At 34.6% G+C, this 15413-nt stretch overlaps 2 protein-coding genes and 1 pseudogene across 2 annotated transcripts; 1 reads left to right on the plus strand and 2 right to left on the minus strand.

Moving 5' to 3' along the window:
- Positions 1 to 317: 317 nt before the first annotated feature.
- LOC138347623 (uncharacterized mitochondrial protein AtMg00810-like) lies at positions 318 to 2513 on the plus strand. Its single transcript, XM_069295927.1, has 3 exons — positions 318 to 732; positions 2093 to 2142; positions 2397 to 2513. The coding sequence occupies exons 1-3, from the start codon at positions 318 to 320 to the stop codon at positions 2511 to 2513; spliced, it is 582 nt and encodes a 193-aa protein (XP_069152028.1).
- Positions 2514 to 7912: 5399 nt separating this feature from the next.
- On the minus strand, positions 7913 to 11869 carry LOC101261001 (cucumisin-like; annotated as a pseudogene).
- On the minus strand, positions 11648 to 14198 carry LOC112941146 (cucumisin-like). Its single transcript, XM_026030304.2, has 4 exons — positions 14106 to 14198; positions 12537 to 12628; positions 12072 to 12169; positions 11648 to 11910 (listed from the first exon to the last, which is right to left on the minus strand). Exons 1-4 carry the CDS (start codon positions 14196 to 14198, stop codon positions 11648 to 11650), a joined length of 546 nt encoding a protein of 181 aa, XP_025886089.2.
- Between the last annotated feature and the right edge of the window lie 1215 nt (positions 14199 to 15413).

The raw sequence follows: 15413 nt of genomic DNA on the forward strand, positions 1-15413 counted from the left end.
AACCACCGGGCTATGTTGATCCCCACTTCTCTCAACATGTTTGCAAACTCCAAAAGTCTCTGTATGGGCTCAAGCAAGCCCCGCGTGCTTGGTACACACGTCTGAAAACGTTCCTCCAGGGACTCGGCTTCACGTGTTGCGTACACGACACGAGTCTGTTTACTCGACATTCAGCACATGGTACAGTCATTCTTCTTGTCTATGTAGATGATATCATTATTACAGGCTCTACTGCAGCTCTCATTCAGGATGTCACTCGAGCTATGCATACTACCTTCAAAATGAAGGACTTTGGCCCGTTACATTATTTTCTGGGAATGGAGGTTTCTCGGACAGGCAGCGGCTTGTTTCTTCATCAGTCAAAATATGCTCATGATCTTTTGCAGAAAACTGGACTGGAAAAATGCACCAGTCAACCAACACTGATGGCAGTCTCTTCGTCTACGGATGGAGCCGAAACCCCCTTTGCCGATATCACCCACTTCCGCAGCCTCATTGGGGCTCTACAGTATCTGGTCATTACCCGTCCTGACATCCAGTTTGCTGTCAACCGAGTTGCTCAGCGCATGCATCAACCAAGTGAAAATGATTACCACTGTCTAAAACGCATTCTCAGGTACATTTTTGGCACTCTTGGTCGTGGTTTACTCATTCGACCCGGGGACTTGAAACTTTGGGGTTTCTCAGATTCAGATTGGGCGAATGATAAAATGACAGAAAATCTACATCGGGGTTTCTCATTTTTTTGGGCCGAACCTGATCTCCTGGTGTACAAAAAAAAACCCAAGGTCTCTCGGTCCTCGACTGAAGCTGAATACCGCGCCCTTGTTCTTCTTGCTGCTGAGACCATGTGGGTCACATATATTTTTCGCTAACTCCGCGCCACTCACACTGTTCCTGCTCTCTATTGTGACAACAAATCAACCATCTGTGTGGCCAAGAATTCCGTCCTACACACCAGAATAAAGCATGTTGATACCGATTGTCTCTTTGTTCGCGATGAAGTTCAGGCCGGCACCATGACTGTGCAGTATGTACCCACTGAAGAACAACCGGTTGATATTCTCACCAAGCCTCTCCCGAGCCGACAGCACGATTACCTCAGTTCCAAGCTTCCGTTCGCTTCCGCTCAGCTCAGCTTGAGGGGGGATAATAACAGATAATATTAAATAAATAGTATTAAATAATATTAGTATTTACCGTGTACTAATTCTAGTACTATTAGGATTAGTACTCCTTAATCCAATCCTATTAGGATTAGTACTCCTTCCTATATCTCCTATATATATCTCCCATGTATTCCCTTATTAGGTTAACACTTCAATACAATCAATATTCCTTCAAAAAGGATTATTACAAGTGGAAGCATTGTTCCGCCGGTGAGGCGACTTGGGAGACTGAGTGAGATATGCATACTGGATATCCTCGTCTTTTCAAAGCACTAGGTACTTTTTTGCTTTATGTTCGAGGATGAACATGATTTTTAGTGGTGGATAATGTAATGACCCGGTCATTCATTTTTAGAAAGTTGCATGAATTTGTGAAAAAAGTTAAAGATGATTTTTTGAATAACATAGGTTTCTCTAGAATGTCCTAGTATAGAAATTTAGAAATTATCTTGAAGAAATATCTAGATATTCTAGAGAAGTTTTCTTGAAGAAATATCTAGATACTTTAGAGTAATTTTCTTAAGGAAATATCTAGATATTTTAGAATAGTTGCTAGGAATTAAGTTCACTAGAACTTATAGATCTATTGAGAAGAGTTTCTAGAACCATCCTTAGACAAGTATAAATAGGAGATGGCCTTGTACATTTGCATTCAAGGAAAAATCAAAGCACTTAAAGAGTCTTATTCCATTACAAAGTTTTTCTTTCCAAATTATTTTTTAACTATCTAGCTTCCTCTTCTTTTTAATTGAATTTTTCGATCTTACTTAATGATCTTGGGCTAGTATAAGGCTTTCCGGATTATACATTTCTTCTGCTATTCTTTACATCGTATCAGATCCATAATCATAGGTTTGCTTGTGGGTGTTATTTCAATATAGGGTTGGTGGTATATTCAACTAATTTGTCTATATGAATTTTAGCGGCGTGTTCATGGACTGGGGATGGAATTGTTGAATCAGTCCAATTAAAGGTATGGAAGACATACATGAAGTCATACCTTATGGGACAGGATTGTGGATGTTGTTAATGGGGATTAAAAAAATCCTCCAACTGACGGACCGAAAAATAGTAAAATATACAAGAAGTGGAAGCAAGTTAAAGTGCATTCTGAAGAGGACAATCTCCTCCGGTTTATTAAATCACATTACAAATTTTAATTCAGCTCATAAAATATGGAGGACCCTCGATCACTTTTTCAACAAGAAATATAAATTTTGGCTGCAGATATTGGAGAATGAATTGGCTAATACCACTCAACGTAACCTTTTTATCTCTGAGTACCTTTCTATCTCCGAGATATCTTTGTTGAATTCGAAAGAGGCTATTTCTGAAGCAGAATGAGAAGAATTGTCATTCGTGGTTTGAAATTAAAATATATTCCATTTGTTACATCGATTCAAGGATGGGCTCAACAACCATCCTTAAAGGAGTTTGAGAATCTGTTATCATTACAAGATCTACTATCCAAGCAAATAGTTGGGGTTATCAATCAAAAAAGGGAAGAAATGTATGTAACAATAGTAAATTTAAAGGAAAAAAAGTAAGATATAGGACACACTCTCTACTCCAAAGTGGTTCAATTCCGCTAGGAAAGGAAGGAGAGTCTACTAATAGTTATAAGACTCTAAAATGTTATTGGTGAGGCAAAATTGGACACTTTAAAATCTTTTGTCTAACAAAGGAGAGAAATATGGCTCAAAAAGTTGCTAAAGAAGAAGAAGAGTGGGAAAAGTGTTTAGTAGCTGAGGCTCGAGCAATAGATACCATGATTTCCATCAATCTTGAAAGAGACTGGATAGAGAATCTAGAATATAATATAGTTGATCACATGGAGAAGTAAGAAAATGTTGTTCTCGGCATGAAGCAAGAAATTTTTTAGGATGTTGCCAGTGGTGATATGGTAGTTGCTATTGAAGAAATCAAAGAAGAAGGTCCTGAACAGGCAATAACTGAAATCACATGTGATATTGACAACCTTTACGGAAAAAGCATTGAGGGAAATGTATTGAAAGTTGAAGTCCCTGGTCAGTTGGTTGTTATATCGAGGTCAATCACTAGCTTAAATCAAACACTCATAGAACATGAAGAAGAAAAAATCAAATAATGAAGAAGTTAATCTTGAAGGCCAAACTTTAGGAGGAGCGATTGATGACATAATATTTGAAAGTGTTTGAAATTAATAATTAAAAAAGTTATTGAAGAGCTAGAAATGATATTTGATGTCGGATCCGATCATAGTTTTGAGGTTTCACGGGAAATTGACCATCAAAAAGTCACAAACTCAAATGAGGAGTATTATATGGATAAAAGCTCCTTTAGTTCTAAAGTTGCGGGTTCCAAAATCTTGAACCTTGGAGTTCCAAACTTTTCTATAACAGATGTATATCTATATAGTACTATTGTTGGGAAGTTAAGATAAAGAGGGAGCCCAGAAACTCAAAAATGTGAAACTCAACAAGAAGATGATGTATTGGTTTCACAAAGACCAAAACAAAACTATTGTTAAGACAGCTCGCTTCAGAGATGAAAACTTTGTTAGTAAGAGCCTGTTTGGCTCAGCTTAAAAGCTGGTCAAACTGACTTAAAAGCTGGTTTTTTGACTTATTTAGCTGTATGACAATACTTAAAATTACTTATTTTAAGTTTAAAAAAAACTTATTTTAAGCCAAAAGTTAAAAGCTGGGGTAGGGGTGCTTTTTTTTAGCTTATAAGCTGTTTTAAGTTGACCACATTTTTACCTTTTTGCCCTTAATATTTTTATACAATCTCCAAATTACCCACATAACCCTAACATCTCTTTCTTCCATTTTTCCCTTTTCACGTATAGATGATAGACAATTATTATTACTAATGAATGAAAATAAAAAAAATCTTAAATCTTTCAAGTGATCTATTCAAATTATATATTATTAAAATATAAAATAAGTTGCACATATAACTTAAATAAAAATTTATATTCCTCTTATAAATAATTTGTGATAATAAAGAAATATGTGAATGATAGACAATTATTATTACCTATGAATGAAACTAAAATAAAATCTTAAATCGTTCTTTGATCTATTCAAATTATATATCTTTAAAATCTATAATAAGTTTATACTCCTCTTATAAATAATTTGTGATGAGAAAGAAATATGTGAATGATAGCAAAATATAATTATTTATGGCTGTAAAATATAAATTAATTAACTTTTATTATGTTAATAGCTTTTAAGTGTATTTCGGATATTTTGATTTGAAAAGCTGTTTATCAGCATTTATTTGCCAAACACATCAACAACTTTTTTTTTTAACTTCAGCACTTTTATCCAAACGCATAACTACTTATTTTAAAAATAAGTTTCAGCACTTTCAAAAGTACTTTTTTAAAACTGTTTTTATTAAGCCCATCCAAACGGGCCCTAAGTAGTCTTATTTCTTTGTAGGGCCAATTGACAATGAAGAGCCTCCATCTTTAAAAGAAGCTAAAGGAGCCAAAGAGAGGAAGCTAGCCATGAATAATTGCATAAAGGCTTTAATAAAAAATCAAACTTGGAGCTTTGTGCCAAAGCCAAGAGATGTACAACCTATTTCTTGCAAATGGGTTTACAAAATCAAAATAAAAGCAGAAAGCAGCATAGAAAGATATAAAGCTAGATTGGTTGCTTGAGGTTTTTCTCAAAAATATGGCAAACTTTCGATGATCTCAATTTGAGTTGTAATAGCCATGGTAGCCTCAGAGGTTTGGGAACTATGGAAACATGACATGAAGAATGCTTTCTTGTATGGAGAACTTGACAAAAATATTTATATGAAGCAACTACTGGGGTATGTTTCTAACTTACATCCTGGTTATGTTTGCAAATTTTAAAAAACACTATATGGACTCAAGCAAGCTCCACAAACATGGTATTGAAAAATTGTTCAATATCTATATTTTTTTTGGCTATACCACATCGCATTCAGATCCTAGCTTGTTTAATTGTTAAAAAACATGGAAATTTGCAGGTGGTTGTTCTCCTGTACGAGGATGACATGATAATAACAGGAAACAATGATTATGAAGTTGCATGACTTCAATAAGAGCATGCCCTAAGATTTGATATCAAGAGTTTGGGAGAATTACATCATTTTCTTGGCTTAGAGGTAACAAACACAAGTAAAGGGTTTTCTTGGCTTGTGGACATGTTTGAGTGAAACAAAGGAAAAAGTGTTCTACGCCACTGGAGACTAGCACGAGGCTAAGGTGTGCAGAAAACTCACTTCTTGTCGACCCCAACCCTTATCGAGCTCTAGTAGGAAGTCTCCTATATTTAACTACACCCCAACCCTTATCGAGCTCTAGTAGGAAGTCTCCTATATTTAACTATTAACAGGCAAGACATTGCCTTTTCTCTTGGATACATAGCAGATTTATACACTCACCAAAACAACCGCACTTGAAAGCTGCAAAGAGGATTGAAGTATATCAATTCAACATCAAATATGGGCCTATTGTTAAAAAGAAAGAATATTTTTTGTATTAATTGGACATACCGATGCATATTTTGTGGTGATATGGATAATAGAAGATCTAAATCATGTTATATTTTTCTCTATAGTGGAACAAGGATTTCTTTGTGCAACAAGAAACTAGACTCAGTTTCTTTGTCAACTATGGATGCGGAATATAAACAACGACTCTTACTGCTCAAGAATGTGTATGGCTCCAAAGACTTGCTAAAGATTTGGCATCTATCTATATCAAAGCCAATTATGATCTATGGAGACAACCAAAGTGTCATCAAGCTCGCAAACAATCTGTTTCATGAAAGAACTAAGTGCATCAAAGTGGAACATGATTTTATTTGAGAAAAAGTTCTTGATGGAACTTTATATAAGTCGGAGGTACGAAGTCACGAGAATATTGTTGATATCTTGACCAAGCCACTTCCAAAATCTTCACTTGAGTTTTTCAACGAAAAGTTTGTGATAGTTTCAAAAATTCACTTTTAAGGGGGAGTGTGAAAAAAAGTTAAATATGATTTTTGAATAATGTCCTAGTATAGAAACTTGGAAATTATCTTGAATGAATATCTAGATATTCTGGAGAAGTTACCTTGAAGAAATATCTAGATATTCTAGAGTAGTTGTCTTAAGAAAATATCTAGATATTTTGGAGTAGTTGCTAGAAGATAAGTTCACTAGAACTTTCTTATAGATCTATTTAGAATAGTTTCTAGAACCATCCCTAGACAAGTATAAATAGGAGATGGCCTTGTACATTTGTATTCAAGGAAATATCAAAGCATTTAAAAGAGTCTTCTTCCATTACAAAGTTCTTCTTTCCAAATTATTTTTCAACTATCTAGCTTCCTCTCCTTCTTTAGTTGAATCTTCTAATATTACTTAACGATTTTGGACTAGCAAAAGGCTTCCCGAATTTTAATTTTCTTTTGCTATTCTTTACACAATTTACCATTTTTCCCTCCTCATATCGACCCCGAGTCTTTTATGATTGAGTTATAAATTTGATTTTGAACTTTGCGTTAAAATTTGAGAATTTGGTAAGTTTTGAATTTGAAAGGCTAAGTAGTTAAGATAGTTTTTTCAGTGTCATTTGGATTTTTTAGTGTTGGAATGGAACTTCCTTGATTCCATCAATAACGAAATATTGAATATGAGCTATGGGAATTGCAAGTTTCATATTCTTTTTGACAATTTGAGTGAGGTCTTAAGTTGTGAAATTGTAGAATTTTAGCCTTTGGATTGACTTTGGTCAACATTCGAGGTTCGGATCCTCGAATCAAAATTTTAGTGAGTTCCATGGGTTTTGGGGGACTATTATAGGCTAGGAGAGGTCTTGGTGGATTTTTGAGAGGTCCGAGTTTGATTTAGCCATTTTAGGCATTGAGTTAGTTTCTTGTAGTCTTTACAGTTGTCGGCCGGTCGGGTAGATCTTAGACTCTTGTTTTGACAGTTTCATTAAGCCCGCAATGTTGAGTTTATATGATTTGCATATGTGATTTTTGTTTACGGAATCCCGAATAAATCTCGAGGGTTCTTTTATTGTTTTAAGTATTAACTATTTTCATGGTGCATAAGTACTCTACCCTTTGCTTTTACGATAGATAGGCCTTCCGCTTAAGCAAGCTTCACCTAAGCGAATGTGTGCTCGCTTAAGCAAATGCCAGAATTTTGAAGGTCGTTTGCTTAAGCGTAGACTGGTTCGTAAAAGTGAGACCCCTAGTTTTCGTAGGGTTCGATTAAATGACATTAGAGGTGGTTTTTGACCTGTAATTTTCAGAGTTTAAACCCCATTTTTCATTTTTGAGCTTGGGAACCCTTAGGGGTGATTTTGGAAATATGTTTTGTGCTATATAATTTGAGTAAGTTTTTATAACCCTAATTCTTCATTTCACTTTGATTATTTATGAATTCTAACATCATAATGTTGAATTTGATTTGGAAAATGGCAAGGTTTTGCAAGAACTTGAGTTTTGATCTAAAATGGTGATTTTGAAGTGTTTTGATTTTTCTGATTCTCACTAATAAGTTCTTAAATCCTTAAACATCATTTTCAAGTATTGTTTTCGGATTCAAACCTCCCTTTCAAAAATCAAGTTTTGAGTTGATTGACCCATTTCTATATATAATTGATGTGGGAATTGTTGTTTCTGATCAGGGATTGTGAATACTTTATTGTTATGTAGTGTGGCCTTGGAAATGATTCAGAAAGAAAATACACAAATCTTGGAGTGACTATTGATTGATTTAAGACAAGTATTGATCTCTTAAGCTTTGTAATCTAGTAGAGTTGTCTAGTTCTCTTCATTGTATCTGTGTTGGGGAGTAAATGGGACTGAGGTGAAGGGTCTTATTGCTCCACTTGATTAATGTTAATAAGCAAATTAATTAAAGAAGGGGTAAACGAAAAGGTTTTATGATAATAATGACTTTTGAATTGCCTTGTTGTGACTCTATTTGATTGATTTGATGAAATGCCGGATGACTTGAATGTGGAGTTGAATTACATGACTTGTTGTCTCTTTATGTGGTGGAATATTTCTTGTGTGCATTGATTGTTGAACACCGTGATGAGACATGTGATTTTTTTGATGTCAAGGTATTTGTCGACGATTGTTATATAAGCCAATGATAAATCGTTTTCGCTAGTTATTGTTATATAGCCTATGAAAAATGATTCTGGCTAGTGATTTGATATAAAGCCGATGGAAATGGTTTCGAATAGTTTTTTGATATAAAGCCGATGCGAAATAGTTTCGGCTAGTGATAGTGTGTCATTGGGAAATAGTTCCGGTGAGAGATTTATTCTTGTCATTTGAAGCATTTTTATGTTTATGTGTGACTTACTTACTACTTGTGATTGAAGTACTTGTTTCGTGTAATCAATCTACTTGACATTGAGTTTGACTACATACGTGTTGGTTGTTGACTTGTAACTTTGGAATGTGAATATTGAGCCTTCTAAACTGCTTATTGTAGAATTGTAAGATTGGGCTGATTATTGTGCAGGTTGTGGTTTGAGGAGGTTCAATTGAGATGGAAAGGAGTAGTCGAATTCTAGCTAGATTTCTTTGTTTATTAGGTTGTTTATTAGGTTGCTTGTTGAGTACCATGTTATTGATACTCACTCTTTGCTTTTACACTTGTGTAAGTTTTGATCCTAGACCCATGTGATCTCTTGTTTCTTCTTTTTATTTCGAGGCTTGCCAAGGATTTTGAGAGGTAGTTGTTTGTCATCCGGCGGACCCTCTTGTTCCTTTACTTTATTTTTTGTTTTATTTGAGAAGCAAAGGCTATGAGACTTGTATTTAGATTTCGAATTCTATTTTTGCATTAGTGCTTTGTACACGTGACAACCAGATTTTGGAGAATTTTAATACAAGAATAAGTTTTTCTGCTTTATCTAGTTTTACTTTATATTTTTGTATTACTTTCGTTTTCGTAGGGTTGAGGCTGACTTGTCTTGGTGGGACTGAACAAGTGTCATCATGTATATTTTGAGGTCGTGACAATTTTTATGAATATAACTAAAAATCAGATTTAATATAATGTGTAATTTTTTTGCGAATGAACCCCCTTGTCTCACCTAGCTCTGCACCTGAATTGTTGATGGCTGGCTTGGTGGGACTGACTCAATCCATTAAAGCTCCTTTCATAGTTGTTGTATTTGTGCTCAAAGATTCAGACGATTATGTTTAATGAGTCTCATTAGTTCACTCATACATGTATTATATCCCTACACAGAAAAAGAATGATCCAAAGAAGTATTAACGGAAATAAGAAGAAGCTAATATCCTTATGTAGAAGCATAAGCAACAATAGGGCTCCTAACTAGATGCACACCATCATCCCACAACAAAGAACCTGAAATCATTGAGTCATTTATCTCTGCCGTTATCGACACCACAAACAATTGCTTCTGCCCTATTGATCTGAATGTTATAAGACTTGGTTCCACTCGAACGTTGAGTCTCTCAGGTGCTACAATAGTTGCCCTGTAAGTTGAAACTGGTGTTCCAACGTTGGTGACCGTCCTATGAAAAACTCGGGTGATCTTTGAGTTTTTTGAAGAAGAAATTGTGAAAGAAGGGTAGTTTAGATCCCAAACAGTTGCATCAGTTTGAGAAGTACTACAAGAAGAAGTTTATCCCCTGTAATAATCCGCAAATTCTTGGTACTGTATCCTTGGCCACATAAGAATTTCACGTAATCATTTTCTACCATGTCGTATACCAGACCAGGATGTGCAGCTTTTATTGGATTTATTTGACCAGACCCGTAGCAAATTCTGCCTCACTGTTTGCACTGGAGATCATAGGTGTGGCTGTATATAACAGAATTGTTAAGTAGTGCGAAATATTTTGTAACTTGTCAATTTTGAAGGAGTGTCGTATGAATTGGAATGGAAACATAAGAGTTTACCGGTAGTCATTAGAGCAGACTTGATGGCAGTGGGAGACATTGTTGGGTTGAATGATTTAACATAGATGGCTGCTGCAGTAGCATGAGGACAAGCCATAGATGTCCCGGATATTATGTTATAGGGAACTACTCGTTTGTCTCCGTGTATATTACCAGTTACTGTGGTACCTTCAGACCAAGCTGCTAGAATGTCCACTCCAGGTGCACTCAAATCAGGCTACCGAATAAATGCTCGCGATTAATAAACATACCATATGACAATGTCTTAGGCAAGAATATATTAGTGTGATAATGAATTTTACCTTTAGAATATCGCTTGTAATTGCATTGGGTCCTCTTGATGAAAAGGAAACCACGAAAGGGGCAGATTCTAATCCCTTCTCACTACTTTTTAGAATTCTTCCTGTTGGTTTACTGAAGAAATATTTAGAAAAGTACATATTTAGCCTTTGTTATTTGAATTAGAGTATTGTTGTTTGCAGTAGATCTGTAGATGTATATATATACCGTGTTTTATGTAGGTAATTGTAAACTTCGGTGCCATCGTTTGTTCTCAAGTATGTAGACGATATGGGAAAAGAAAAGGCAGCATCATTGAAATCATCTTGCATTATAGCTCCAACAGCTCCAGCTATAATTGTTCCGTTAAGTCCAATCGCAGAGGACAATTTTGCCTCTAACCTTACTTTTGTCCAATGAATTTTCTTCACAGTACCTTCCATATGTATAATGTTTTTAGATATTCAATACAATTATTCAAACTTGGCACTACTTCAATTTAAATACCTTGATTCAGATCCACTATACCCTGCCTCAGTATTTGGAACATCTCCTCCATAAACCAGTGGATACTGGTCCTCGAGGTCAAAAGTGTTGATGGATACCCCCTGGAACACAAGGCATACATGTACAAACTGAGACGAAGGGACTATAAATTTATTACCAATTGTAGGTAGGTAGATGCAAGATTTCTCACCTCATAGACTTCACCATTTCCTAATGCACATCGGTAACAAATCTCCTATCGATGGTACTATCAGCAACTGAGAGTGACCAAGGCGACAAGTTGGTCACTGTTTGAGGATCAGGACCGGAATTGCCTGCAGAATTCCACGTGAGGATCCCATTCTTCATTGAATGGAAAGCACCAATGGCTATTGAATCTTCAAAGTATTGATAAGGTGAAGACCCTCCTACTGAGAGTGAGATGATATCAACTCCATCAGCAATTGCATCATCGAACGCTGCTAGAATATCAGCATCATAGCAACTATCAGACCAGCATATTTTGTACACAGCTATCCTTGCAGAAGGTACCCCTCCTCGAGCTATTCCTGACCCAAGACCATACAAGCTTGCATTGCTAACAGAGCGCCCTGCTGCTATGGATGCTGTATGTGATCCGTGTCCTTCTGTGTCTCTTGGAGATTGAATATCCCCCGAAGGAAATTCTCCATTAATTCGATAGTATTTTGCTCCAATGATTTTTCTGAAAATAACGTCCAGCATCACTGAACTTACCTACCTACGTTGTTGTAAAACACTAGTTTTGAAAAAATGACATGTTAGTATAGTACGTACTTATTGCAAGTGAAGTTAAGTGAGGATTGACAAGTTCCTTTCCATTTGGTTGGAGGAGCAGAAAAATATTGATCATCGAAACTTTGTGACTCCGGCCAAATTCCAGTGTCTAGCATTCCTATAATAAGGTCACTCTCCACACTTGTTCTTCTTGTAACTTGTTGAGGTAAACCGACGAAATCCCATGACCTCGTTGTATGGAGCTCTTTTATACCATTTGGGAACACTGATACAACTGCATCCATGTCTGAATTCCATTTACACATTATATTAGAATGAATCAAGTCATGTAAATGTAGTTAATCAATGAAAAAGGCCAAATGATTCTATCTATAAAGAAAGCAATTCATTACTATAATTAAATAAAGGTTCACTTATTCTATATACACGTATAACGTATTGACTTACTTGTGATTCTGTTCTTCTCTTCCTCGGTTAGTTTGGCAACAAAGCCATTGAAGCTTCTCTTATAGCTGTACATCAATGATTCTGAAGCTCGTCTATTACTGATTGAAACCAAAATTTGATAAATGTTGAGTTCAGTTACCTACAAAACTATATAGAAAGAATTTGGGAAGATATATATATATATAATATATATATATATATATATATATATATATACCAAGGGGGAATTAATCATGGGCATCAGTTCTAAAATATTCGTATATTAGTAGTAAATATTTAACTTTAAAATATTCATTTTACCCCTAACGAGTTGAATTATAATCACATAAGCATCTATGACCACAAGTTTAGAAAATATGTGTTTTAATGTGTATACTTGATGTTAAGTCAAACTATGTCACATAATCAATTAAGGCGAAGGGAGTTTATATTCATAAAAATATTTGAGTAGGTAGCAGCACTGACCTCCCAAGAGCCTCTTGCAGAATACTAGTGTGCATAGACGATGTTGTAGAAAGATCATCCTTTGGACAGTCGCCCATGTACACAATGTACTCCTATACATTAAACACGAAGCATAAATAGAAATGCATGTGATTATAGTATAGTTATGTTGGAAATTTTCTTGTATTGTATTTGAGGAAGAATTTAATAAATTGCTGGGTATTATGTAGTGCAAAAAGCGCTTACATCACTTAAAAATTTATTTTTACGTGTTTACGGTATAAAATTTACTGTTTTGTTCGTCATTTTAGAGAAAAACAAGTATTTTTCCTCCTCATATTTTACCCTAGATATTACTTACTTATTCTCCAAATCACGCTTCAAAATATAATAATACTAAACATGTCATGCAGTTTAAAAATGAACCGTTCATCACTTAAAAACTCACTTTGATGTGTCCGCAATACAAAAATTACATTTTCCATGTCACTTTTAGCATATCAAGAGAAAAGTAAATATTTTTTGGTAATCTTTCAAATCACTCTTCAAAATCGTATAGTATTAAACTCGGTTAATATGAATTATTGTACAGTATAAAATACTCAAGTCAATCATTATTTTTTAAAAGATGTGCAAAATTTAAATTACTCGAGAAGTAAAAGGTAATGGAGGGAGTAACAACTAAAAGCATGTGATCATCCATACAAGAATGGTATTAAGAAGCGGGAAAATTAATAATGTTTGATGGTTTAAAGTTGATAATGCAAAAGAGATAAGAAAAAGAAGAGAAAGGACATGCCTTTAGGCCATTTTGATATGCAAAGCAAATGAGTGTAGAATATGATAGGACATAAAGCATAATCCATGACAAAGTGGCCATTAAATTTAATTAGTAGTAACTAATATTGTTTTTATGCAGAGAAAAAACAGTGAATGGATATATTTATACTAGTTATCTTCCATTGGTTTCTCAAAGGTAATAATACTTATAGTAATGCTCGCCATAGAAAAGCCGGCTTCTACAATGTCACCTTGGCCTCTCCTAATAGAAAAGAAGGAATTAAATAACAAGTGACAAATCCACTTTAATTTGGGATTCTATCTAATCCATATAAATTAAAGGTTATTTTCCAGTATTATCTATTCTTCTTGAAAAATGTAAAATCTCATTAAAATAAAGGGTAAATATGAAGAAAAAAAAAGTCTCTTAAACTTTGAATAATTCATTTATTTTGAGCTGTGAAAAGAATCTCAATAATAAACTATATGGACTAAATGGAGTATGATTTTAGGCCCGTCTTCGAAAGACACAAACAACATTGCTCAAACAAAATGAAGGAATATAAATTACGCGGTTAAATAAATTTATACTATTTAATTATTCATTATAACTATAGTTTTCTATAAATTACCACTCGCGACTAACATTATACATTAATCATGTGGACTAACTTTGGTTTGTATAATTAGCCACATTTGTATATGTATAATTCGCATGAATATACAAATATATATGTATAATATACAAGTGTCTAACCGTTATACATATACAATTCACCTCTCTCACACTTTTTGCCCTCTCTCGCTTGCCTCTCTCCTTCCTCTTCCAATATCTCTTGCCTCTCTCCTCGCTCTCCCAATCTCTCTTGCCTCTCTCCTCTCTCTCCCAATCTCGCTTGCCATATATACAAGAGCATATGTATATTATACAATTATCTAACTTATATACATATACAATTCACCTCTCTCCTACTTTCTTCCCTCTCTCACTCGCTTCTCTCCTCCCTCTCCCAATCTCGCTCGCCTCTCTCCTCCCTCTCTCAATCTCTCTTTCCATATATACAAATACATATGTATAATATACAGTTATCTAACCAATATACATATACAATTCAGTTTTCTCCCACTCTTTGTCCTCTCCTCTCTCTCCCAGTCTCGCTCGCCTCTCTCCTCTCTATAACACGTAGCTACTATTTGTAATAATCAACATATAGCTATGAAGAGTAATTAGGCTATTTTTAAATGGTTATACGTGAAAATTCCCCATATTTCAAATACATCACTTAGTGTCCCGATGCATCACGCAAGAAAACCTGATCCATAGAGATTAATTTTTCAAAAACATAGTAGGAAGAACGGAAGCGTACATTAGTGTTAGCGTTTTGACTATAATGATTGACAATTTACTTTTGCAAGAAAAAAAAGAAACCCTCGCACGAAGATATGAGTTGACGAAAAGCCTTAAATCAAAGCTTTTAGGAAACAAGTACCAAGATTGACCAAGATTTAAGGAACAAGCATCAAGGATTCTGTAAAGACTCCTATAAGGAAAGCAAGTATGTTTACCAAGAATGACCAAGTACCAAGATCTTCTATTAGAGGAACGAGGGATAAGGGCATAAGTATCCGGACACTATGATCAAAATTTGAGAGATACATCTTACTTAAATTAAGATCTCATTATTATTATTTTTTTATCTTTGTAATTTTGTACAATTTTTTGGATTACGTGACATTTAAATATCTCTTACATGTCTCAATTACGCGGAGTCACATAGTGTGCTGCGTAAGCCAAAACGTGTATAAAATTATCAAAAAATAAATTTAGTGTAATAACACCTTAGTTTTGTTAAGATACTCCCTCTTTCCCTCATTACTTGTCCACATTTTCTTTTTTAGTTGTCCTTAATTACTTGTCCATTTTGACAAATCAAGAAAGACAATCTTTTCTTTTACCTATTATATTTACAATTAGTTACTTTTGAAAAATGTAGAACTTCTTGAAAATATTAAGTTTTTAATTAATCTACTTGTCAATTAATCGGGATAAAATGGTAAACTCACTATATCAATTGTTGATTTCTTAATAGGTGTGTTAAATCAAAAGTAAACTAGTAA

The sequence above is a fragment of the Solanum lycopersicum genome, chromosome 3 (genome assembly GCF_036512215.1).
Source record: "Solanum lycopersicum chromosome 3, SLM_r2.1".
Taxonomy (NCBI): domain Eukaryota; kingdom Viridiplantae; phylum Streptophyta; class Magnoliopsida; order Solanales; family Solanaceae; genus Solanum; species Solanum lycopersicum.

Coding starts and splice junctions, on each gene's coding strand:
- LOC138347623 (XM_069295927.1), top strand. CDS start 318: ATGGAGGTTTCTCGGACAGGCAGCGGCTTGTTTCTTCATCAGTCAAAA. Junction 733..2,092: donor GACAGAAAATCTACATCGGG/GTTTCTCATTTT, acceptor TATGAATTTTAG/CGGCGTGTTCATGGACTGGG. Junction 2,143..2,396: donor TTGAATCAGTCCAATTAAAG/GTATGGAAGACA, acceptor TTTTGGCTGCAG/ATATTGGAGAATGAATTGGC.
- LOC112941146 (XM_026030304.2), bottom strand. CDS start 14,198: ATGGCAAGCGAGATTGGGAGAGAGAGGAGAGAGGCAAGAGAGATTGGG. Junction 12,629..14,105: donor TTGGAAGAGGAAGGAGAGAG/GCAAGCGAGAGA, acceptor TTTAATGTATAG/GAGTACATTGTGTACATGGG. Junction 12,170..12,536: donor CTGCAAGAGGCTCTTGGGAG/GTCAGTGCTGCT, acceptor GGTTTCAATCAG/TAATAGACGAGCTTCAGAAT.